The 24,589-nt window shown below is 47.2% G+C and overlaps 1 protein-coding gene across 1 annotated transcript; it reads left to right on the top strand.

Annotated features, from left to right (window-relative positions):
• Positions 1 to 1,080: 1,080 nt before the first annotated feature.
• AKNAD1 (AKNA domain containing 1) lies at positions 1,081 to 23,520 on the top strand (the record flags this gene model as incomplete). The annotated part of the gene is made up of 9 exons (XM_081113249.1): positions 1,081 to 1,591; positions 3,390 to 3,535; positions 3,630 to 3,692; positions 8,354 to 8,481; positions 11,115 to 11,233; positions 20,888 to 20,995; positions 21,616 to 21,697; positions 22,514 to 22,643; positions 23,374 to 23,520. The coding sequence occupies 9 exons, from the start codon at positions 1,081 to 1,083 to the stop codon at positions 23,518 to 23,520; spliced, it is 1,434 nt and encodes a 477-aa protein (XP_080969375.1).
• Between the last annotated feature and the right edge of the window lie 1,069 nt (positions 23,521 to 24,589).

Here is a 24,589-nt window from a genome sequence, read left to right as displayed (position 1 = left end):
AACCTCCTTACTGTTTCCCATAGTGGCTGAACCAATTTGCATTCCCACCAACCGTGCACAAAGGTCCCTTTTCTCCACATTCGCCAGCGCTTGCTATCTCTTCTCCATGACATCCATCCCACAGGTGTGAGGCCATATCTCAACGTGGTTTTGATTTGCAATTCCCTGGTGATTAGTGATGTTCAGCATCTTTTTATGCACCTGTTGGCCATTTGGATGTCTTAGACAATGAATTCACATTAGTTTGTGATAGTTTTCACCGTCAAACAATATATTCATTTACAAGTAGATTTTAAAAATAGTTCCAAGGCTCTTACCGAGACCATGTCTCCTGCATGCCACTTCTTCCTTTGTCCTTTAACTATTCCCATGGGTGAAGAGTACCTGCCTTCTGCCCTGGGCATCCTTTCAAAACCAGGACAGAGAAGGTGGGAGGTCGTATGTTAGCCGAGCAAACAACGTTTAATGTTGTACAACTGAGAGGCCCGTCAGTGATGTGTGGACTAAGACAGAGGGATAAATATGTGGTCATTAACCAGATTAATGAATACAATTTTTCCCACTCCCCTTTCTCTCCTGTGTATGACCACTGATTGTGTTAATGTAGCATTTAGGATGGCTTAGCGCCGGCTGAGCTTTCTGCCTTCACGATGATCAGAGTTGTTCTAAGGGAGAAGCATCCACTCTGTTCTGGCTCGGACACGGGGACAGCCCCCTTCCACACATTATCCTAACATATTTAACACCAGGCTCCTCTCCTTTCGCACAGAACAGGGCAGACAGTGAAGACAGTCACTGAGAACCAGGCGCTCTGTTGGCACAACTGAGAACATCAAGGACGAGCACAAGGACAAAGACCGGCTGCCCATGGACAAGGCTGATTTCTCAGAGCGTAAGGCTCCCAAGCAGCGGGAGGGCTTCCCTGACGATGGGGGTTTCTCCCAAACTAAGCTACACGCTGATCACAATTTTTCCTGGGAAAACAACATCCTGGGTGTCTCAGATCGAGTGATTCCAACAGCAGAGGACCCTCAAGAGAGGGCTGCCCATGAAGGGACGTGCAGAAATGCAGGCGCGGTTATGACTCTGGGTAAAATGACTGAACACGCTGCCAAGAAAAAATCTGATGAAGAGCAACGCTGCCCCCCAACTCTTCACATCCCAGCTAAGAAAGGCGACCGTTCAAAGTCAGACCTTTCTGATGTTTTACAGCATCGTCTTTCCAAAGAGGAGCTTTCAAAAGGCCAAGGCAGTCATTGTGAAACTCTCCCAGAGGTCTCCAGTGCGGACAGTCTTGATGAAGCCATTGTTAAAAGTTTTATTTTGCATTATGTTAAGAGTTTTTGGCCAAAAGAACCAACCCCAGAACTCGCTGACCAGCTCAACCCCCTGAGGGAGGATGACGTGGGCAGTGAGCCCCGCTGTTGCCCCACCATGACAGCAGAAAACACCTCTGAGACAGAAGAGCCAGTGGCTGCGGGCGACGGCAGCCTTCCACAAAGTTCCACTTTTCTAACTAAATCCAAGAGTCCAAGCAATAAACAAAAAGGCTGCCAAGGGCAGAAACTGCAGACGGAAAACACAAGATCAGGCCCTGGGTTCAAATATGGCCAAGTCTGTTACCGGTACTCTGATCGCTCTAGTGTTGCTCCCCAAGTGAAAATCCCTAAAAATAATACGATTGATAAACCGCTTTCAACAGATAAACAAGCCAGCTTTTCTCCTGAACTGAGAGCTGGGTTAGCTCTTGGGCAAGAAATTCCAGGAGGCACGGCTAGGCCAGACCGTGCTGAGAAGGAAGAGCAGGAAAGGAAGACTGGGGAGCCCTCCCAGCAGACAGAGGTAAGAGAAGTCGCCTCCGGAAACAGGCCCGGGCCGCTCCTCTGTGCCACAGCCGGTCTCTGGAAGGTGACTGACACCTGCTCCAGGTCTGAGGTTCTTGTTCCAGTTCTGAGCGAGTTCTGGGACCTCTCAGAAGACCACTGGGTGCCTCAGGAGAAGAAGCAGGGGCTGGGATAACAATAACACATCATAGAATTAAATCCAAATTCTCCCACCTGGAATTTGAGTTTCCCCATCTTTTTAAAAAAATATGTTTTCATTGATTTCAAAGAGGAAGGGAGAGGGGGAGAGAGAAACATCAATGATGAGAGAGAATCTTTGATCGGCTGCCTCCTGCACGCCCCTGTCTGGGGATTGAGCCTGCAACCCGGGCATGTGTCCTGACCTGGAATTGAACCGTGACCTCCTGGTTCATAGGTAGTTGCTCAACCACTGAGCCACACTAGCTTGGCTTCTCTAGTCCTTTCAGGTTGGAGAACTGGACTCTATAGGTTCCATACCCATCATGTCACTGAGACATTCATAATCGTCAGTCTGGTGAGACCACAACCGTTTTCAGCGGTTCTCAACCTGTGGGTCGCGACCCCTTTGGCGGCCGAACGACCCTTTCACAGGGGTCGCCTAAGACCATCCTGCATATCAGATATTTACATTATGATTCATAACACTAGCAACATTACAGTTACGAAGTAGCAACAAAAATCATTTTATGGTTGGGTCACAACATGAGGAACTGTATTTAAAGGGCCAGAAGGTTGAGAACCACTGGTTTAGCTGCTGGCACTGGCCTGTTTCTGAGCTCTGTGTGCTGTGAGTGATGGGCAGCCCCTCAAGGCGAATCACTCTGGAATGTAAACTCCTGTCCCACCTGTGTGAGCAGAAAGGGGCGTGTCCTGGTAAAAATCGCTGTCTTGACACCCGTTATGGAACGTAATGCATACTATTTTATGTTCTTCTCTAGGGTGTGGCTACCATGAGTTTGGTGTTGGTGAGAGCAACAGACCTGGTGAGAAGGCCTCGTGGGACTTGTGGGCTGGTTTTAGGAGAAATGTTTGCGTGTTCCATGTAATAGCATCAGACACGATAGTATTAACAGCTAATGTGTATTCAGTGCTTACCACATGCCTGAGTCTAAGCACTTAGCACTTACTCCTCATAAGGACCCCAGGAATAGGTTCTGTTACTGTCCCCACTTTCCTGCTCTGGGCCACCCACAGATCAGTGTGGGAGGTGATTCAGCCTTGATGCAACACGGGCTGCCTGGAGGACCAGAACCATCAGCCATTCTGAATAATGGCGTCCTTGATCACTATCAACAGTTACACTTTCTTATCCTTTAATTATGCAGATGAAGCCTGCAACACACAGCCACCAAGAACATCTCACAGGTACTAGCGTTTTTCAACCTCTTTCATTTAGATACACGTTTAGAAAAAATTTTTAAATAGCAAATGGTGGTGATTGCCACCGACTTCCATATTCAGGACTTAATAAATCTGCAGTGAACTTGAGATGAACGGTAGCCCAACTTATTCTCTCTTCTATAGGAACAGGATCCGAGACACGCCCCTGGAAGCTGTCATCAACCTCTCAGAAAGACCCTTCCTTGAGTTCTTCCATATTCCAGAAGATATCCCAAGGGAGAGAGATGTGCCAGAAGCTAAAAGAACAGACTGATCAGCTGAAGACTAAAGTAATACCTTTAAAGATTATGAACAGTAGAAGTGAGCAAATTCAAATATAAGATACCATGCCACTCATGAAATATTGCATTTTTTTCACTGCAGGTGCAAGAATTTTCCAGAAGCCTAGCACAGGACTCCCCCAGCTACGAGCAAGACGAGAGGCTGGTAATAAGTCTTTCCTGGGGAATCTGACGCGGGAAAGTACAAGGGCTGCCCAGCACCGGGCCTTCTCTGCAGGGGGCAGAGGAGGTGCTCGGGTGGAAACGTTCTGCCAGGGGTTAAGGGCAGTAACCTGTGTCCATGGCTGAACAGCCCCCAGAGGCCTGGCATTGGTCATACATACATAACCCCCTAGAATGCTAAATCAAATTGAATTAAGCATTAAATATGTCCTTAATAACATATTTCAAGCTGGTTATATGGAAACTAGTACAGAATTGTGCTAATGTTTATGAGATTTCCTCTTTCCCTTCACCCATCTTCCCATCCCCCACTCTCCTTCCCAAAGTGCTGAGGCTCAGGTCTCACTGATTATTTGAGGACTGGGGCTTCGTGTTACAGGAGCGAAAAGAGCTTAGCATTCCTCTATGTGCTCAGCCCTCTCTCTTTCTCAGGGGATCTATTACTTATGGCTGTTCGCTGTTTTTCTTCACCGGTTGCCCCATAATAAATCTGAGACCAGGGCAGGTCCAAGAGACTAGCACACCAGCTGTTATAAAGGATCACAAAGCCCATCCAGAGTCGATGGGTCCCAGGGGGTGTAGGTTATAAGAATTACCAGGATCTGGCAACTCAATATATAATAACACTTCAAAAACTTAAAATTGATCCTGAAGCTGTGCTTTCAGATCAAAATCTTTGGGTTCCACATCCTTGCTTGTTGTATTTAATCAAGTCACTCATTTATGTTGTAACCACCACAGCCTTGTTCATCAGTGCCCGGGTCACGGGAAGTGGGGGTGGAGCCTGGCAATGGGACAATACGCTGCTGAGACTGTGAGAGCCAGAAATGTGCAAAGTGGGAGATGTAGTCTAGGCCACTGGGTCAACCGCAAGACATGGTCACAAGTCCTGATGTAAAGAGCACCAGCAAAGCTCAGGCAGGCTGTGCTTCAGAGCCCAGACGGCACAAAAACTGGGAGGATCCGAACCTTAAGAGACGTTCCTTACTCATTCATTCATCACACTAATTAAATAACTCATTCATTCATTCAACAAACACTTATTGGGTGCTTCCCATGTCCCAGACTCTCTACCAGGCATTTGGAGATGATGAAACTATTTCTTTTTCTAGCGGCGGATAGTCTCCTAGGAACAGGTGGGTAAATAGACAAGTGACACACAGCTTGAGAAAGGTTACAGGTGATGCTAAGGGCGGCAGGGAAGAGGCTCACCCTTGTTAGTCAGAGCAAGGCACTTTAGAGGGCTTCCTAGGAGTGACTCTGAGCTGGGTATTGTAGGAGGAATCTAGGTAAGCTTGGCAGAGTAGGGAGCAAGGGGTGGTCCAGGAAAAGGAACCAGCAGGTGCCATGGCCCAGGAAGGAAAGTGCTGAGCGTGTGAGGAACCGCATGGTGCGACAATTGACCAGATGGAGCCCAGGGTACATGTGGTGAAGGGAGGAATGGACAAGACTAGAAAGGTAGACAACAGCTACATCATTAAAGCCCTTTAAACCACACCTGGGAGCTTGGATTTCATCCTGAGGTTGAATGATGGGCAGCCTGGGGTACTTAAAATTAAGTAAAAGCAAACACCAATGGGGCAAGACTGTAGGACGGAGACTGGCTAGGAAGCCATATCCAAGGAACACATTATGAGGACCTGAACCAAGGCTGACAATAAGGATGAGAAGGGACAAATCTAAGGGGTAAGGAAGCGGGGGCAGATTGAAAGGAGTGAGTAAAGGGAGGGAGGAGGCTTGGATGAATTTCAGATTGGTAGCTTGGACAATTGAGGTCAGGAACAAAAGTGAAGGGTCCAGTTCAGAATGGGTGTGGGAGGCAGGCAGAAGGTCAGTTCCGTCTGTGACATTGTGAGCTCCCTGTAGGATTTCCAGTTGGAGAGGTCCAGGAGGCAATTAGAACGATGGATCTGGACTAAATGAGGACTTGTTTGGGCCAGAAATGTAAACTTGAGTATATTGTGGGTTGAAGCTATGGGGTGTATGAGGTTACCTAGGCAAAGACACAGCGTAAGCAGTGAAGTCCGAGGTTAGAATCATGGGAAACAGCAATCCAGGGCAGGTGAAAGAAGCAAGGTCCCCCAAGGAGACCTGTGAGGAGTGACTCTAAAGGTCAAGGCAGACCTGGAAGGGGCAGAGTTGCAGAGGCCAAGAGAAAAGACAGTGTTAAGATGTAGGGAGTGAGCCACACCCTCAAATGTTCAAGGAAGGAAGGAAGGAATGCATGATGTGCCTTGGGTTTGGCAACCCAGAGGTCATGAGGGACCTTGGCCAGCTTGGTTTCAATAAAGTGGTGGGTCTATGGAAGTCAGATTGGGGGAATTAAGGAGTGAATGACAAAGGCAAACTCCAAAAACCCAGGCTTTTAGGAACTGGGAGAACACAGAATTTTAAGGGGCCGAGCAAAGGAGGGGGAACTGGTTCAAGACACTGGCCTTCTGAGGCCTCAACCCAGGACGTTTCTTCCTGATGTTCAAGGGCATGTGGGGATTTGTGTTGGGACATGAGAGGGGAGGGAAGGGGAGGGGAAAGGAGGATAGGGGAGGGGAGGGGAAGGGAGGGGAGGGGAGGGGAGGGGAGGGGAGGGGAGGGGAGGGGAGGGGAGAGGAGAGAGGAGATGTGACTTCTGACAGTGTCAGCCTTGGTCCAGGCCCCTTTGGTTCGGTGTCAGGAGGTGGTCAGACAGGGCTACAGTGAACCTTCTCAACACAAGCAGCACAATATAGAAAGCATTTCAATAATGGAGCAGCCATCTACACATTGGTTGTATGATCTTAGACATGTAGCATGTCTTCCATCTCAGAGTTGTTATGAGAATTAAATGAGGAAAATTTATGGCTAAAAAACTATGCCCTATCTTCTTCTGAGCTATAACATGATTCAAAATCCAAGACCCTAAATTATAATTTATAATGTGCTTTCTTCTCTTTTCTCCTTTCTTTAAATTCTTTCTCATGACTTTAATGTCATGTTTGTGCTACCAATTCCTCATTAACTAGTCCTAACTTCCCATCCATATCTCCAAATGTTTGCATCCTCACTTGGATGGCTCACTATACTGAAAATTCTCTTATCCAGCACTGTAGAACTTGTTGATATTGACATCTTCATTCAAAGTTGTTAGCCTTTCCAAATTCCTCATTTTAGTCAGGGCTCTCACACTCTGTCCATCTCCCAAGCTAGGCCCCTGATCATTGACTGTGAGGTTTATAGAATCAGCGGCCTAGTAGGAACTAGGTGGCCTGCTCCAATGGAATAATCTAGAAGAGTTTAATAAGCCATCATTTAACAACAGTTAGGGACAGAGGAAGAACAGATACTCCAGCCCAAGGAGAGTAGCTGTAGCTATAGGAGTAGCTGACAAGCTCTGTGGCTTTTGGTAGAGACACAGTTGGTGCATGATGATACCTGCAGGAGGAAATCAGGGAAACAAAGACCCCTACCTCATCCTTCTTCAGTTCTTCCCTCCTGTTGATGTCTATGGAAGGTCAGCCTCCTGGGTGGGGCACGGAGAAGGATGGAGGATGGATCTGGGGGGAGAAATGGAAAATATTTACCACACTTGCCTTTTTTTATACCCAATAGCCAATGTTTCCAAACTTCTTTATCCATTGTTAATAATAATAATGATAGCTACCCACTATTGAGTATGTACTATGCACCTGACACTAAGCATCAGCTCATTTAATTTTCACAATATGAAAAAATTGAAGTTTAGAGTTCAAGTTCACTAAAATCATACAATTAGTAGGGGACAGAGTCTGAACTTGAACCCTGGTGGTCTGATCCTTTAACTCCTGATCCTTTTCTTGCCCTGGGGAATCTCTCACTGATTCATCCTCTCCTCTCCATTTTCATGAGTGCTGCCTGGTCCAGGCCCTCCTGAGTACCCTTCAAGCCTGACTTCAGTCTCACCTCTTCCACTGAGCCATGGCAAAGTACTCCGATGCAGCCCAGGGCCAGATGTAGACATTGACCAGGGAATGTTTAGCGGCTGGGACTGTAGGGCTAAAGTCTCTACACTTCCAGACAAGACCCTGACCTGCACGGTTTACACAGGCACCTGTGTGAGGCTGCATGTGGTGACGCGGTGACATCTGGAAGACCCATTCCAGCTTGGGGCTAAACTCCCAGCTGTTCCTTCCTCATCTCACCCTCTAAATGCCAGAGACTCAAAGCCAGGTCCTCTAAGCTCAGTTCCCTTGTAAGATCTATGTGGCATCAGACTTGCTCCTTAGCGCTCCGCTTTCCTCCTCTATAAAACCGGGGTAATAAATCCACTTTGCAACATCTACAACACTGATGAGTAAGTTAAGTAAGAAAAGGAACAGAATGTATTCTAGAAGCTAAAAATCATTCTGCAAATATACAGGGTTATTAACGTCCCGTCAAGAGGCTCCGAGTGGGTTCTGGGAGAGAAATCAGAACCACCGAACTTCTCAGCGTTGTGCTACGAGGGAGGGTGGTATGTGGAGAAGGCCCCTGTCTGAATTTTACATGTCAGACTCCAAAACAAAACACTGGCCAGGGGAAGGATGACGGCTCTGTTTTGTACTACTGTAGGGTACACCCTCATGGGCTTGGGGGAAACAACTCCATGCGCAGGGTTACATGTGAATGATGCCAGTGCCTTCTCTGCCACAGGAGCTGCAGAAACTGCAGGCACATCTGGAACTGCTGAAGCAGGAGTTTGTGGCTGAGGAGCAGCTGACTTTGGAACAGCAAGTCCACAAGCCTAAATCCCCAGCTGTCAGTGACTATGACCCCAAAAGGTCAGGTTTAAACTGTGAGAGGTGGAAGGGTTGGAGAAGAGATCTCTTCAGGTGGGACTCGGATGTGGCTGCTGGTTTCGTGCCTGAGAGCCACGAAAGGCCCAGACAGGTCTAGGGTCAGTAAAACCCCTGCCACCAATGAGTAGGTGTCACCGCATGCGAAAGGCAGTGAGGAATTCCTGCTACGTGGAAGGTCCTGTGCTGGGTGATGACCAGATGGCGTGTCCAGAGTGAACAGCTGTGTCCTGGCGGAGACCATGTGCCGCCATCTTGCATTTCGTGGATGTCATTAGAGTTGGTTCTGAGACGCAGAAGAGCACAAGAACACCGTGGAAGGGCTCACAGTCTAACCCAGAGGCCCTTCCCTCTCCACGCTCCTCTGTCCTTCCTCACCCCCATCTTGCCCTTATTTCTCCTGCCTGGTTCTTCTCTCCTGTCCCACTTCCCCCCCATCCCCCCCTTTCTTTCTCATCCACAGACCATTTCAAAGGGGCAGTGGGCTGGAGAGGATTGTTGTCAGGTTGGTTAATGTTGGGGTGAGGGACCCACAAATCCTGATAAAGGGAAAATGTTAAAACTTAAGTGATTCCTGAGCAAATCCACATTAGAATCTTGGATGCATACTTATACTGAAGTTTCCAACTGGCCATTTTTATGGCACCACAATCCTCTTTCCAAACCAAATAGCTTTAAGATGTATTCCAGGAATCAAGGCTGGGATTGTTTCCATATAATTTCCTGCTATGAATTAAAAGAATCCATTCAGTGGGCTTAATATTCGTAAGGTCAGCTCTTTCTATTCCTAGCATTTTAACACAAATCATTCTTGATGCCAAAATAGTTTAATGGTTTATTTTTTAGCACTTGCATCCTGAGGCTTTTTTCCCCAAAGTACAATTTTACTTTTTCAAAAAAAATGAATGAAACCTCTGTCTACTGTTATTTCAATACCAACTAATTAGACAGCAAGGTTGGGGTTTTAATATTGGTTTTCTCTCCAAAGCCTTTTTTAAAAAAGATCTCCATATGCTTTTCTATTTGTTTAAGAACGAAAAGAGTAAGGATATTTATTTTCCAAGGAATCCCACTGTTGGCAGGGGTTTTAAAGACAGGCCTCTGTGCACATGAAGACCAAAGTTATGCAATCCAGGCCTTATTTATATCCCAGTTACACCCACACTGCCTGGCCCCAGCATAAACCAACAGAGTCCCGACTGCAATTATATCCCATACACAGGAGAAGCTTCCACACGGGCAAGCTCAGTAAACTCAGCGACACCACCTCGGGCAAGCGACGCTACTCAGTCCCAGGCTGGTCCTCCTGCTCTCACATGGGCGTCACCTGTCCATGAGCAGAACCCCATGGCCTGGAGGGGCTGGTATGTCGAGAAGCTTCTAAGCCCTGAGACCAAAGGCCATTGCAGATAGCTTTTTCTGTAGGGAAAGAATTCTGCAGATTCATCAGCTAATCACTTGTTGAAGTCAACTGTTGCACTCTTATGAAAACCTTAATATTATTGCCTTTCAAAGGTAAGATGCAAAAATAACTGTTTGGATTTAATGCATCTTGTTTGTTAGAATGTTGTCTGGAAGTTGTTTGAATCTTTCACACACACCAACACCCGAAACCAAGGGGCCAAGAAATGGGATTCTACCTCCATCAAGCCCTGGTATTATCGTCTTTGGTTTTACAGAAAAGATAAATTCCCTCAAAAATATCTTTTCTCCGCCTCCGAATCTGCATGTTTTCACACACACACACACACACACACACACACACACACACACCCTTTCTTCCTTCACTCACTTTGCGGCCTCTCCAGCCCCATCTCTTCCCACGACCTGCGGCCTGCTTCAGCGTTTCTCTTCCTTCACAGGTTCAGTCTCTCCTTGTCCGCTCTTCATTCTCTTCTGCCTGCCAGGGCAGAACACATTTCCCCATATCTTATTTGATTATCAATATGGTTTTTCATGCTGAGATCTTAGTCCCACCACTTACTGAACAGGCCAGCCCTTCCCATGGTGGAAAAAGCCATGTTATCATATACGAAATCTCCATGGGTAACGGGACGGGTCTGTTCCATTCCACTGACCTAGGTATCTACTCCTACGTCAACCACACAGTTTAAATTACTGGAGTTTAGTATATATTCTGAAATGTTTCCTCCTGTTTAAACTTTCTTTAGCTATTCTTGCACTCTCTTATTAAAACTTTATCATCAGCTCACCAGACGTCCTTAATAAAATTCCATTAGAATTTTGTTCAGGATCGTGTTGAATTTACAGATTAGTTTGGGAGGAGTTAAAACCTTTGCAGTGAGTATTTGGGTCCAGGAGCTTGTTTTCTTCATGTAGATTTGACACTTTTTTTTTGTTAAACTTGAGACATTGGAAGCACAGGAAGATTAAGTGATTTGCCCGAGGATGCACAGCCAATGGATAGCAAAATAGGGATCAGAGCCCAGGCCTTTCAAGTGACACTAAAACAGGATGCCCATCAGGGCAGGTGTCCATTATGGGTCCTTTCTGAGGACCGGCCATTTAATAACATAGATCAACGCCACGGTCAAGACCTGCTGTTACTGGTTAGAATGTTGACTGCATGCCCCACATGATGCCTTCTGTTTATTTAGGAAAGCGGAAGGTGAAGTCTTCAGGATGGAGATGCTACTTGAAGATGTTGAAGGGAAGGGTGATGAAGGCAAACACACTTCAGCTGGCTCTCTTCCCGAGAGTTCTCCAACCCTCCCAGGTGGCCTGCTATCTGCATCCTCTCCACCCTCAGATGAGGTAATGCATAACCTACAGCCCAATTCCATGCCAGGAAACACGGTTGGTTCCTGTGCATTTATAGAATACGCATTCATGGAATTACAAAATTCTACTTTAATATTTCATAAAATTTAACTTCCCAAAGTCCCATGAATCATATTATTTTCAATGGAACCAGCTTGTAAAAATTAGAAGCTATTTCAAGTTTTGGTTTTTAAAACCTCTTATTAGTTTAGGCTGCAACAATGTAGTTTAAACTGATGAACTGCTGAAGAGCTATTTCTTCAGGACGGATAGTAATATTCCTGCGGATCGTGCCTGGAAGAAATAATTTTTCTTTTTAATGGTTTTGTACTCGCTCTTCCAAATGAGAATGACACTCCCAGTGCAAGAACCATTTCCATGAGTCCACATCTGCATTTCCTTTCTCGAAAGCTAAATTCTTTTGGATTGTCTAAAGATGCAATATTAGGAATTCCAATCCATCACCACTGTCTTTCTACACTTTTTATTTTTTGTAGCCTCAACTTTTGGAACATTTCAGACTAAATTCTGAGAAACTGAATTGTAATTGCCTTAACTTGATTCTTTGGTTTCAGTCGGTATGTGAAGACACACAGCCTGTGGCTGGCATTCAAAAGTTGAATAGGTTTTTGTCAGAGTCAAGGACAACATGTTGAGCATTATACACAGTGGTGGGGCAAAAGTAGGTTTACAGTTGTATGTGAAAAACGGTGCTTATTCTTGTATTTTTATGTATTAATTTTAAAAAAATATATATTTTATTGATTTTTACAGAGAGGAAAGGAGAGGGATAGAGAGTTAGAAACATAGATGAGAGAGAAACATCTATCAGCTGCCTCCAGCACACCCCCTACGGGGGATGTGCCCACAACCAAGGTACATGTCCTTGACTGGAATCGAACCTGGGACCCTTCAGTCCGCAGGCCAACTCTCTATCCACTGAGCCAAACCAGTTAGGGCTATGTATTGATTTTTTATCAATGATTGTTTTAATTTCCAAAGGAACGTTGTAAACCTTTTGCCCCACCCTGTATAAATGTTAGCCTTTCCAAAGAAGCATGTTCACATCCTCAAAACACCTAGCTTCCTGGCAAAATCTCATTCATTTTAAGGCCCAGCTGCAGAGTTAGACCAGACAACTGAGAAAATATTAAGTGCAAATCAAGTTCAGTGTTGAGATTTTTAGTACACAAAGTGCTCTAAGGAGCAGGACTGTGCTTAAGAACACAGCATACGGGGAAAGGGGCGAATCCCAGCTCTGTGTGTTACTTGCTACTCTGGGTGACCTGTCGGGTTGCTTAAATTCTCTGAGCCTCAGGTTACTCATCATTAAAATGGGAACAATGGCCCAGGGTGGTGGGAAGGAATAGGAGGCCACCCGAGAAGCACCCGGCACAGGAGCAGTCAACAAATGTTTGTTTTCGTCATGAGGAAACACTGAAACCTTCCCCAAAACGAATGGGCAAAAGATGTGAACTAAAAAGTCGCAAGTAGGAAATACAACTAATAAGCAAGCAGCTGGGAAACGCTTATCTCCTTTAATAGCAGAGGAAACGCTCATGAACGCAGGGTGCCACCCCTTATTAAATTAACGAAAACATTTTCAACTGATCATTCCTGATGCAGTGGAAGGTGTGGCCACGGAGTGGCCCACATTGTTGGTGGCTGTGTAATTCCCACTGTTGTGGAAAGCAATTTGCCAGTTCCTGTCATCACACAAACATGTTCGTACCCTTTGACCCAGACACTTCCTAAGGAAGTCATTCAAACACGGAAAAAGCGATCTGCACGATGCTGCTTGTGCCGGCACTGTTTATCATGGTGAGAAAGGTGCGTTTCTCTTCTGTTCCCCTAGAGCACGGTGGGGAAGGTCCAGCCCGTGGGCTGTATAAGGCTCAGGAAATCATTTGGTCTGGCCCTGCCAAGGCATTAGGGTGAGCTAATTAAATGTTTGACCAAGTGTAGCAGGCTAATTTTTAAGTTGATAATTTTGTATGGCCCTCAAATGATGTTATAAATATCCAGAAAAAAGGTTCCCCACCCCTGAAAAGGGTAAAACCACCGTAAGAAATACAGGCTAGGTGGTGTCAGCCCTTTCAGGCCAGTAATGCCATTTTTTTTGGCGGGGGGGGGGGGGGGCAGTGTGTTAATTCCCTAAACTTTGTTATAATTCTTAGTGGATTGTATTTCTTTGGAAAAGCTTTCAGAGCTCTACTAACTGATGGTCGGATTGATCGATTTAAAATTAGCTTCTAACATCTGTTCGTCCTCTGGTGAAACCAAAGGGTAAGAAAAAGGGAAGAATATCCTCTCGTCTGTACACGAGATTTAAAATCTGCTTGGGGAAGGGAAGAAGACAGTGTGTTGTGTTGAAGGTTCTTTCTCTAAGTCCTGGCCTACAGCACAGACCCACCGAGGGAGGAGTGAGAACTGAGCCGCCTGAGGTGGTGAGCAGTGAGCCTGGGCTGCTTGCTGGGCAGAGCTGTGCATGAATGTGAGCAGCCAGGGGGTGAGTCACTTCCTGGGTCACAGCTGCATCTGTGTGCTTTGTGGTGCAGGACCCCCGCCACACCTCCGCCTCCGGAAGGCAGCAATGTGCAGAGATAACCGGCCGGAGCTGTGCCTTCTGCCACTGGGTCCTCGAATGGTGAGGGCTTCTGACTGCTAAGCTGCGGGGGGTGGGAGGGTGGGGGGGTGGGGGGGGGTGGAAGCCGGGCCTGGATAATGCCTCCAGTGAGAGTGGGCGTCAACTTGCTGACCAGCTGCCAGAGCCACTGGCCCAGTTACAGAACCGCAGACCTCAGGGCTGGGCACACAGCCCAGCCTCCCTCCCATTTACAAGTCCCTGTGGCTGTGGTTCTCCACTGGGGACAGCATCAAAGTCACCGGGCAGATGTTTAAATCATGCACACGCCTCAGCCCCACCTACTGTGACATCCTTGCCAGGGTGGAGCCTGGGAGGAATTCTTGTTTACATCTCCCGGGTGATCCTGATGAGCCCCTGGGGGAGAATCTCGGCTACAGCACAGGGAGGGGGGTCTGTCCTGAGGGCTCCTGTGAACACTGCCAGGTGGGATGGTGTCACACACCCCTGTCCACCGGCTCCCCACCACCACCCCCCTGGGATGAGGGAAATTCCCTGTTGGGTTCCCCCTCTGCTCCCGGGTCCCACCAGAAATAAACCTTATCCCACACCTCAGGGCTTACTTCTCCTATCACTCGGCATGAAATCATCCAAGTTATAAATCGTGCACACAGATATAAAACCCTACGTAGACACCCGTAATGCTTTGGAAATGCTCATTGGAGCAGCTGCTGGCCCATGTGAATTCAGCATCATTTGTTTGAAGCTTCCATGGACTGGGGCCAAAGCCTGGCTAATTACCTTGGGAAGGTCAGCAGCAAGGAGGGCAGAGCTGTTTGGCAGCTGCTGTTACATGCACGTAATGGACTAATAGAAGCAGATGAGGAGGCTGACAGACTGGGGTTTCCTGAAAGAAAGCATTCCCCACGGGAACCGCACTCGTCATGAGTGTTCCATTGAGTTTCTGCCTCCCCTTCCCGCGAAGAGACACAGCAGGGTGTGTGTGCTAACATCTACTGGTGTCACCTGGTGAGGCTCAGGACTTTAAACCACCATGTCTGTCATCAGCTCTGACTCTAAACACAAGGGGCACTGATGTGCTTACTCCCCAGTCATCCCTGCCCACTGTTTGTATTTCTAGAATTAAACCTAGATTCTGAACGTTTTTTTAGGTTTTATTAAGTATAAAAATTTTTTATGCTTAAAGAACATTTTCATCAAGCATTCATAAGGTACTAAATGTTTCTCTTCCAAATTCCTAGCATAGACCTAGAGGGACCAGTGTTCTAGACTAAATATACTTCTCTCTGATGGACAAGATGGAGAGAAAAGCACAACCAAGTATAAAATCAGACCTAACAGTGAGGCTACTGCTGGGGAGGGAGGAGGCAGACATGAGTTACAAACTGCAATCCCGGTCAGTGCCTCAATAGTCCCGGAGGAATGAATGAGCAGAGGGCTCCTCTTTGCTCTTTCAGCAGACAGCGCTCTCTCAGGTGGGGTGTGTTCCTTGTAAAGCTTGCTGATGGGGAGCTCTCTCAGGTGGGGTGTGTTCCTTGTAAAGCTTGCTGATGGGCAGGATGCTGCAGGGCATTTGCAGGGTGGTGTGTTTGCATGCAGGTAAATGGCATAGATGCTGCATGCAAATGCTTATCTCTTTGTGTTGTTTCTGAGCCAGGACTGGATTTAACCCACTAAGACTGTCGTCTCAAGTAGAGTTGCCCTGAGCTGTTACATTTGGCAGGAAGATTTCAGTGCACAGAGACGCTAAGAGGCAGAAAAAGAAAGCCGTGTTGGACTGAACTCACTTGAGTGAGATCCAAGTTTCCCACTTTGGAGAGCAGATGTTCAGAGGCCCCAGCGGAGGGGGTGGAGAGAGAAAATGGGGTGTGAGGAAGTGTGACTCAGGAGGACAGAGTGTTTTTCCAAGAGGAGGGGAAAGGCTTGGCTTCCCAGCTCCAACCCCACAGGCACAGCAAGACCTGCACGCGTGCCAAGCAGCACCTCATACCTTCCCTGGGAATCGGTCTCAGTCCTGTCTCACCCGCTCGGGCCAGGATCCCTTGGGCACGGTGCCTCCACACGAGGAATGAGCACCTTCCCCCGGGGGCTATTACTGTACCCAGGGGCTGAGCGAGAGCTTTAAGAATGTTAGTGGGATTCCTTTGGAGGAGTTAGGATTTCTGAGGAGGGAGACTGAAGCAACAGGTTGGAGGAAGCAGCTGGTAAATGACAATTGTAGGGCATCTTTCTGATGCCCCCTGGTGGCCTGTACTGATAAAATTAAGCTCAGATGTCCCCCAGCCTCTAGACCAATGGTTCTCAACCTGTGGGTCGTGATCCCTTTGGGGGTCGAACGACCCTTTCACAGGGGTCGCCTAAGACCATCGGAAAACACATATATAATTACATATTGTTTTTGTGATTAATCACTATGCTTTAATTATGTTCCATTTGTAACAATGAAATTGGGGGTCACCACAACATGAGGAACTGTATTAAAGGGTCGCGGCATTAGGAAGGTTGAGAACCACTGCTCTAGACCCATAAACCTGGGACAAAATCCGCTTTACGGACTCTTGGGATATAGTCTGTTTGCACTTTTAAAGTCGAAGCCATGTGACCCATAGTGGCATACAGCACAGCTTTTTTCCCCGATAAGAACTGATTGTGAAACATGAATATGAAAAAAGCTCCAAATTTTATAATTCCAAACTTTAAATTTCTATACTGTGTATGTATGATGATAAGATAGTATCCTCTGTGGAACAAACAGATTCACTTTTTAAAAAAATACAATATTTCCTCTTTTTAAAAAAATATAGTTATTGATTTCAGAGAGGAAGGGAAAAGGAGAGAGACAAACATCAATGATGAGAGAGAATCATTGATCAGCTGCCTCTTGCACATCCCCTACTGGGGATTGAGCCTGCAACCCAGGCATGTGCCCTTGACCGGAATTGAACCCAGACCCTTCAGTCCTGGTTGATGCTCTATCCACTGAGCCAAACCAGCTAAGGCCAAACAGATTCACTTTTAATGTTTGGAAACTATGTCCTTATCAGGCTAAACTGCACTGGGTACCACTTCTCAGGGGGAAGCTCACAGACAGGCAGAGGAGACCCCTGGGAGGACGACATGCCCCTGCTGTACCATCCAGGCTGACATAAGAAACGCGACATGTCCCCTTTACCAATACGCTTACTATCTCTATTCAAAGTCTACTGACGATTCATGGGGTCTATGCACCTTTTTAGGAAGCAAACCCTGGAGAAAGGCCACAGAAGGACCAGCTGTGGAGGGCTTCCCATTGCCCTTCAGGAAAAGGCACCTCAGCCAGACTCACTTCTCAGTAAGTTGAGGGGGCTGGGGCTGTGGGTACTCAGTCTTCAAGCTCCTTCCCTGTGGGATCTGCTCATGGTGGGCGCCAGCTTGCCAGTGGCCACTCCAAATAGCACTGCCTAGGCCAGCCGTGGGCAAACTACGGCCCACGGGCCGGATCCGGCCCGTTTGAAATGAATAAAACTAAAAAAAAAAAAGACCGTACCCTTTTATGTAATGATGTTTACTTTGAATGTATATTAGTTCACACAAACACTCCATCCATGCTTTTGTTCCGGCCCTCCGGTCCAGTTTAAGAACCCATTGTGGCCCTCGAGTCAAAAAGTTTGCCCACCCCTGGCCTAGGCTGTGGTGTTGCATGTTTTTTTTTTAATGTAAAGAATTAAAAATAAATGATTTAAAAGATGTAGTCAGGTAGGTGAATGTGCCCACACCTATTTCTGGCCAACACCTCAGGACTGCATAGACTAGGTCCCTGGGTGGCCTCAAGGGTGTGTCACCCCATCCAGCATGACCCATGTGTACACCTATAAGTTTCCCGCCGCGTGAGATCTGCTGCCCACTTGTCCATGTGCACGTCAGAGAAGCACAGACAGTCAGAGCTGGGAGGAGACCCAGAAAGCACAGGGCATGGAATTCAATGGTTTTTAGTCCTAGGAGCCTTCTTCAATGCGAATGGAAGCAGAACATCCTCTGGCAGCTTTGCCCTGGGTGGGGAAGAGGCGGGGCCGGGCCTGCTTGCTCAGGCAGCTCCTGAGTGTGACAATCACCCCCAAGCCTCATCTACCCCATTTACACATGACGAACCGGAGCCAGAGAGCGAACAAGGATTATGCTCAGAGAGCTTACCTTCATACAGCCTGTTAGCCAAGAGCCGTTTCCCAACTCACTGTTCTGTCACATTTAGTTCTATTTGTTCTCTGTAGATGATATATTTTGTGATAATAAATATAGGTTTCATTGAACACTTATATACCAGATGCTGTAACAGAGTAGAGCTTTTCAAAGTGGTCGAAGGCCTCTGGGAGTCCCTGAGACCCTTGCCGGGACCATGAGGTCCTCTCCTTTCTAACTATACTGTATATTGCTGCAAGACCAATATTGCAACAGACTGAATGGAGATGCAGCTATGGAACCCTGCTGTCTTCTATTAACCCAGATATTCAAAATACTTGCCAAGACATAAAGCATGCCACTCTTCTAATTTCAAAACGTTAGCTTTTGTTAAAAAGATGTTCTGTTAATATGAAATGTATTATTGTCATTTTAAATGATACCATAAGTAAAATATTTTTTTAGATACTTCAGTTAAAAACAACTTTTTTAAGCCTCGGACTACCCATTCAGTCTTGGAAAGATCTGAGTGATTGAAGCAAAAATGATTTTAAGTTTATCTATAGATATTTCTCTACCCACCCATCTTAAGCTGACTGACTGTTGAGGACAGCTCTTCTCCAGTGCAGGGGGACATTCCTCCACAGGTACAGAAAATGGTGTGTATCATGGTGGACGGCAGGACAAACCACCTCAGCAGAAGTTCTCTAGGGCCCTCAATTTTATGTGTGTAGAAGGATTATAAAATCAAAAGTTTGAGAACTGTTGACGTAGTATATATAATTTAACTGTACAACACCTATGTAAGGTAGGAATTATCTTTAGAGATAAGGAAATGGTGGCTCAGAAAAATTGAGAGACTTGCCAGGTCAAAGAGGTGGTGTGTCGTTACCTACTGCTGGGTAACAGGGGACCCCAAAACATAATGACTCAGAACAGCCAACACTTACTAGCGCCTTTCTGTGGGTCAGGGATTTGGGAGCAGCTTTCCTGGGTAGTTCGGGCTCAGCGTCTCTCACCAGGCTGCAGTTAAGGTGCTGGCCAGCACTGATGTCATCTGAAGGCTTGACCGGGGCTGAGAATCTGCTGCCAAGATGGTCACTCATAGGGCCATTGGTTGCTAAAGTGTCACTTAAGACATGGTAGCCAGCTCCCCCAGAGCAAGGGATCCACGAGAAAGAACAAGACTGGAAATGTCAATATCCTTTATGACCTGATTTTGGAAGTTATTCACCATCACTACTGCTTTATTCTCTGTTAGAAGCGAGTCACTAATCCAGCCCACCTCTTGAATAACATGTCAAAGAATATATGGAAAACAAAACAATAGAATATGTGGACCCCTAGCTGGTTTGGCTCAGTGGATAGAGCATCGGCCTGCGGACTAGGGGGGTCCCAGGTTCCATTCTGGTCAAGACCACATGTCTGGGTTCCTGGCTTAATCCCCAGTGTGGGGGGGGGGGGGGCGGGGTGCAGGAGGCGGCCAATCAATGATTCTCTCTCATCATTGATGTTTCTATCTCTACCTCTCCCTTTCTCTCTGAAATAAAAATATATTTTAAAAAAAGACTCAGTAACTTTTCTTCCTATGTTCTTCAAAGTAACCCAACCGTTACTCTTTATCATAAAACGTTGTGCGCGCGCGCGCGCGCGCACACACACACACACACACACACACACACACACACACGAAGAATATGTGGACATATGTCAGCCCATCCAGCGAAGGGGCAGAGGCAGGCCTCAACTTCAGGCCTGTCTGAATCTCTCGCTCTCTCACTGTGCAACACAGCCTTCCCAGGGTTAAGTCCCTGTCCTCTGTTTGTAATTTCCTTGGGTTCAGGATCAAGAAGGCACGCAATAACTATGCACTGAGTGAGGTTCAGGGAAGAAAAGAGTCCTTTCTAGAGCTCCTCCCATTTGTGACTTACGCTTTGAAAGACCAAGTCCCCGACAAGTGAACTCATGGATGCAGTGGCTGCTAGCAGTGGCAGAGGCTGTGTCCTGGCCTCTTCTCTCCTGGAGCTGAGATGCGGCTTGGACACCCGAGCCTGCCGTGCTCACCTGCCTGGCCCAGGCTCCCACCCCGTGGCATCCCCTGGAGCATCCCACTGCCGAGCAGGTTCTAGACCTGCACCAGACACACGCTCTCCACCACTGGCCTCGGGTGGCACTGGCGAGGGCACAGCTGATTCAAGTTCCTACCTGGGCTTATTAACTTCCTTGGGGAAAACCATCTTTCCAACCGCCTGGGTGACAAAACACGAGCTCCTGGCCCACAGCAGGGGATGAGAAGAGAATGTGGATCTACTGGGGCAAATCTGGAAAAATGACTAAATGCAAGATCATCTGATAACTCAGAGGGCCAAATTCTCACAGGCCCACTGTTCCGCAGGCCTTTACCAAGCACCCACGAGTGCTAGGCAAATGGAGGCTCTCTTATCAGAACACCTCCCCGCTGTCAGGAAGGGACCCCGAATGTTACTCCTGGGCTGGCAACTCCCCTTGGTAACCGCGGGGAAGTTAAGTGCTGTGGTGTCTAGCGCAGACCTGGCCTGGTTAGAGCTCTGCTCGCCACACCACATTGTATGACTATGACCGAGTCTCACACTTCCTTGGTGTAACGGGTTTCCTCAGGTGCCCATACAGGACTCAGCGGCTCTTCTGCTGCCGGCGCTGGGCTGCAGAGCACCTGCGAGAGCTGTGGCACGAGGACTCCCACCTGCCCCAGAGGCGGCCGGAAAGAACCACTTAAAGGTCAGGGCGACCAGGGAGCCGCCAAAGAGGTCAGAAGTGGGGACGGCTGTGGTTCCCAGGCCATGAGTCTTATTTTTAATCTTTCCTTTTTAGAATTTCATTACAGATACGACACCCCGGGACAGAATTACTTAAATCATAGCGAAGGAAGAGCCTTTGTCCAGTGCTGCTTTTTAAATGGAAATAAGAATTCTCCACCTTGTAAGTACACCTCCTCCATGATCCCATCTTTGTGAACAACCCAGTCTCCCTGCCAGGCCTGGGAGACCCACACTGCTCCTTCCTCTCCTGTCTGCTACTCCTGAGGGGAGTGAAGCCTCGCTCCTAGAGACCAGAGGGTAAGACAGGAGGCCTGGAAGGAAAAAGAGGGAAAGGTAGAGGACGGAGGAGGGATGACTAATTTCTAGAATTGTCCTACTGACTTAATTTCTGACTCTTAGGACCCTAAGTCGGAGGGGACTTCAAGAGTCCAAGTGGGTCAACCTCTTGGGAGATATTACCCCTCCACCTTCAGATGAAGTTGTTGAGCCCAGAAAAGTTAGACCATATGCCCAGGTTGCACGGCTAGTGCCCAGGGAACCTAGACTCCTGGTCTCTTGTCTGCTAATAATTCCTTTTAAAAATGGAATTTCTTTCCTGAATTCTCTGACTTCAGAATACTTGATACAAAGTTCTTTCTTTCCCATGTTCCCCAATTTTCTTATTAAATTTTTATCAAATGTTTCACTCACATAGAGAAGTTCAGGAAATGATACCCACATATCCACGATTTGGGGATCGTTTCTGATGCTCTGAATTTAATCAGAACCAACATTTTCCAGCTTATTCCAAACCAAACTGGATCTGTTCCCAGAGAGCAAATTCAAAGTCCTCTCAAGATGAGCGAGAGCCCAAACCAGGAAAGTAAGTATCACTCTCATTAGTAATGACGACAAGAACAGCCACCCACTGGCTGGGTGCATACTATGTGCTTAATGCATTAACTTACCTCCCAAGATCATCTAGAGCAGGGGTGGGCAAACTTTTTGACTCGAGGGCCACAATGGGTTCTTAAACTGGACCGGAGGGCCGGAACAAAAGCATGGATGGAGTGTTTGTGTGAACTAATATAAATTCAAAGTAAACATCATTACATAAAAGGGTACGGTCTTTTTTTTTTTTTTTTTAGTTTTATTCATTTCAAACGGGCTGGATCCGGCCCGCGGGCCGTAGTTTGCCCACGGCTGTTCTAGATCCTAAGTAGGAGAGCCGGATTCAAACGCAAGTCTGGCTAGGACGTCAGTCTTCCATGTGTTCACTCACCACGTTATCCGCGTGTCCACAGCAGGCACTGTGCTAGCTGCTGAGCACAGTGACAGAGCGGACCCTGTCCCTGCCCTCAGGGAGCTCACTTTTTGGGAAGAGGAGGTTGTGTGTGAGTGCCAAGAAGAGGTCACTCCAAGTGCTATTATCTAATACGGGGGTTCAGGGAAGCTCAACTCCAAAGATTAAATGAATGAGCTAGCAAGGGAGACAGGGGGAAGAGAGACCCTTCCAGTCTACGTGAGCTTCCGATGTGGGAAGGCCCTGATGTGGGAAGCTCAGCTGCGGTCATCCACCAAGGCACTGTGACAGCGGCAACACAGAGGGTGCCGGCCTCCACACCAGCACACAGGCACCCTGCACCCCAGAGCTGAGGGTGGCGCTTCCCATGAGTATCCCTGTGCTTTTGCCTTCCAGAAAAAACCTTAAGGCTCCCATGACCTCCGCTTCAGACCTGGCTACATCCTCCCCCCATTTCCGCTCTGGCAGGGTTTCTGGAAGCCAATCCTTAAGCAACGTTAGCAGTGACGAAGAAACGAAATCTGAGGTGAGGACTCAGAAAAACATTCTAGAATCCTTGCAGCTTGTAAGTTTGGTCTTGCTGACCACAAAATGGATGGCTTCTAAATTATTACAGCACGGAGCACCCAAAATGCTCTGCTAACAACAGTGTGTGCTCAGCACTAACCTAAAGACAGAGGGCCTGAGCAGCCACGTGGTGTGTGCTACTTCTAAACTGGTTCCCAGGGGAACTTTGTGGGCAGGGCCTCAGCTACAGGATCCCCTGGCCGCTCTCAGGACTGTTCCACTGACAATGGGCTTAGAGCTGCTAGCCACGTATTTTTTCCAATCAGAAACTCGAATCCCAGGCCACTTCCCAAGGCTTGTGCACGCATGTGTGGTATCCCTGCCCTCTCAGTGGTCATGGCCCCCAGTCCCCTTCAGTGGCCCCAAGAACTTTCCTTTTCTCAGATCTCTTTCTCGACAGCAGGGAATGGGCCCAGCAGGTTTCTGACCTCACCCTCTGATTCATGCTCATCAGTCACGTGTCAGTCCTTTTTCTGTCCCTTGCCCTAAAAAATACCTTCCATCTCCGACTGGTTTCCTAGGAAACCAACTCTCAAAAACAGAAACAGACCTGGTGGAAAAAACAGAAACAGACCGGGTGGAAAAAAGAGCACTCCCAATTCCACCTGGCAGTGTGTGATGACAGAACTCAGTTAACAGGAACAGTGGCAAACGTGTGTGACTAAAATATGCGCACTTGTCCTCCGCAGGGTTTAGCCGTGTCTTTGGACCATGCCCTGAGGACAGCAAACATTTTGAAAGAAACAACTGATCAAATGATCAGAACTATTGCAGAAGATCTCGCCAAACTACAGAGATGGAGGAATCGATTGAAATACTGGTTTGATGCAAGGTGACTGGGGATTTGAGAAAAAAAGAAAGGCAAAGAAAACTTAATCTTCCCCTCAAATTATTTTACTTATTACACAATTTAGGATAAATTTCTAGAGAAAATGCCAAAACCATAAGAAATGGGGAACACAACGGTACTTAAATGAGAAAAAACGGACCTCTGATTCTTATACTCTAATCAACAAGTATTTATTTTAAAATAAATCTGTTATTCCTAACACATAATAAGAGAAGAGAAATTAAAACATACTTTTAGTTATTAGTATGGCAAAAAAAAAAAAAAAAAGTTGGAAAACCCAGTATCAGAGGCTGGGGGAGACAGGTACTCTCAGGCACTGATGCTGGAAGTACAAATTGGTGCAAATTCTATCAAATTTGACACGCACTTGACCTCGAGCAGGAATTCCACCACTAGCTGTTTACTTCACAGGTGACTCAGCCAACAGGCCATGGTATGGGAGGGAGGATGGCCAAGCGGCACAAATGGGAACAGACCCAACTGGAACTAAACACCCAATGTGGCCATTCATAAACACAGATGTCAGTCATACAATTAAGACTCTGCAGCCAGTGAAAAGAATGAGGTGGGTTAATCTTCAAGATAGTGTGAGGGGGGAGCACGATGCCTGATGATGCACAGGGGTGATCTTTTGTGTATGGTCTTCAAAGGGCACACACACCGCTGGAAAGCACACAGAAACACCGAGTGGGCCTCTCGGAAGAGGAACCGGGAGTTCTGCGGGGAAGTGGAGGGACTTTACATTGACTTTCTGTAGTTCTGACAAAATTCTCATAAATCATTTGGGTGAAGTTCTCTTAAAGCCAGAAATACACAAAAATGACAGTCCTAGCTCTAGGGTCATGAAATTTGGGACAAAAGTGAAGACCCTTCATTATAACGGTGTGCTCAGTGGTTCTTCCCCTCTTTCCTGAGGCCTCCATTCACCCCAAAGTCAAGAAATGGCTTCCCGCTCCCGGGCTGTGCTCGGGAAGAGCGGGACCATTCCCACAGAGGGTTCTGAGCTGACCAGCAGTTGCTGTTGGTCCAGCTGGAGAAGGGGTTATTTTTAACTC

Source organism: Myotis nattereri (genome assembly GCF_964212035.1).
Source record: "Myotis nattereri genome assembly, chromosome: 18".
NCBI lineage: Eukaryota > Metazoa > Chordata > Mammalia > Chiroptera > Vespertilionidae > Myotis > Myotis nattereri.
Note: the sequence above shows the minus strand (reverse complement) of the source record. Positions and strands in the feature narration are given on the sequence as shown.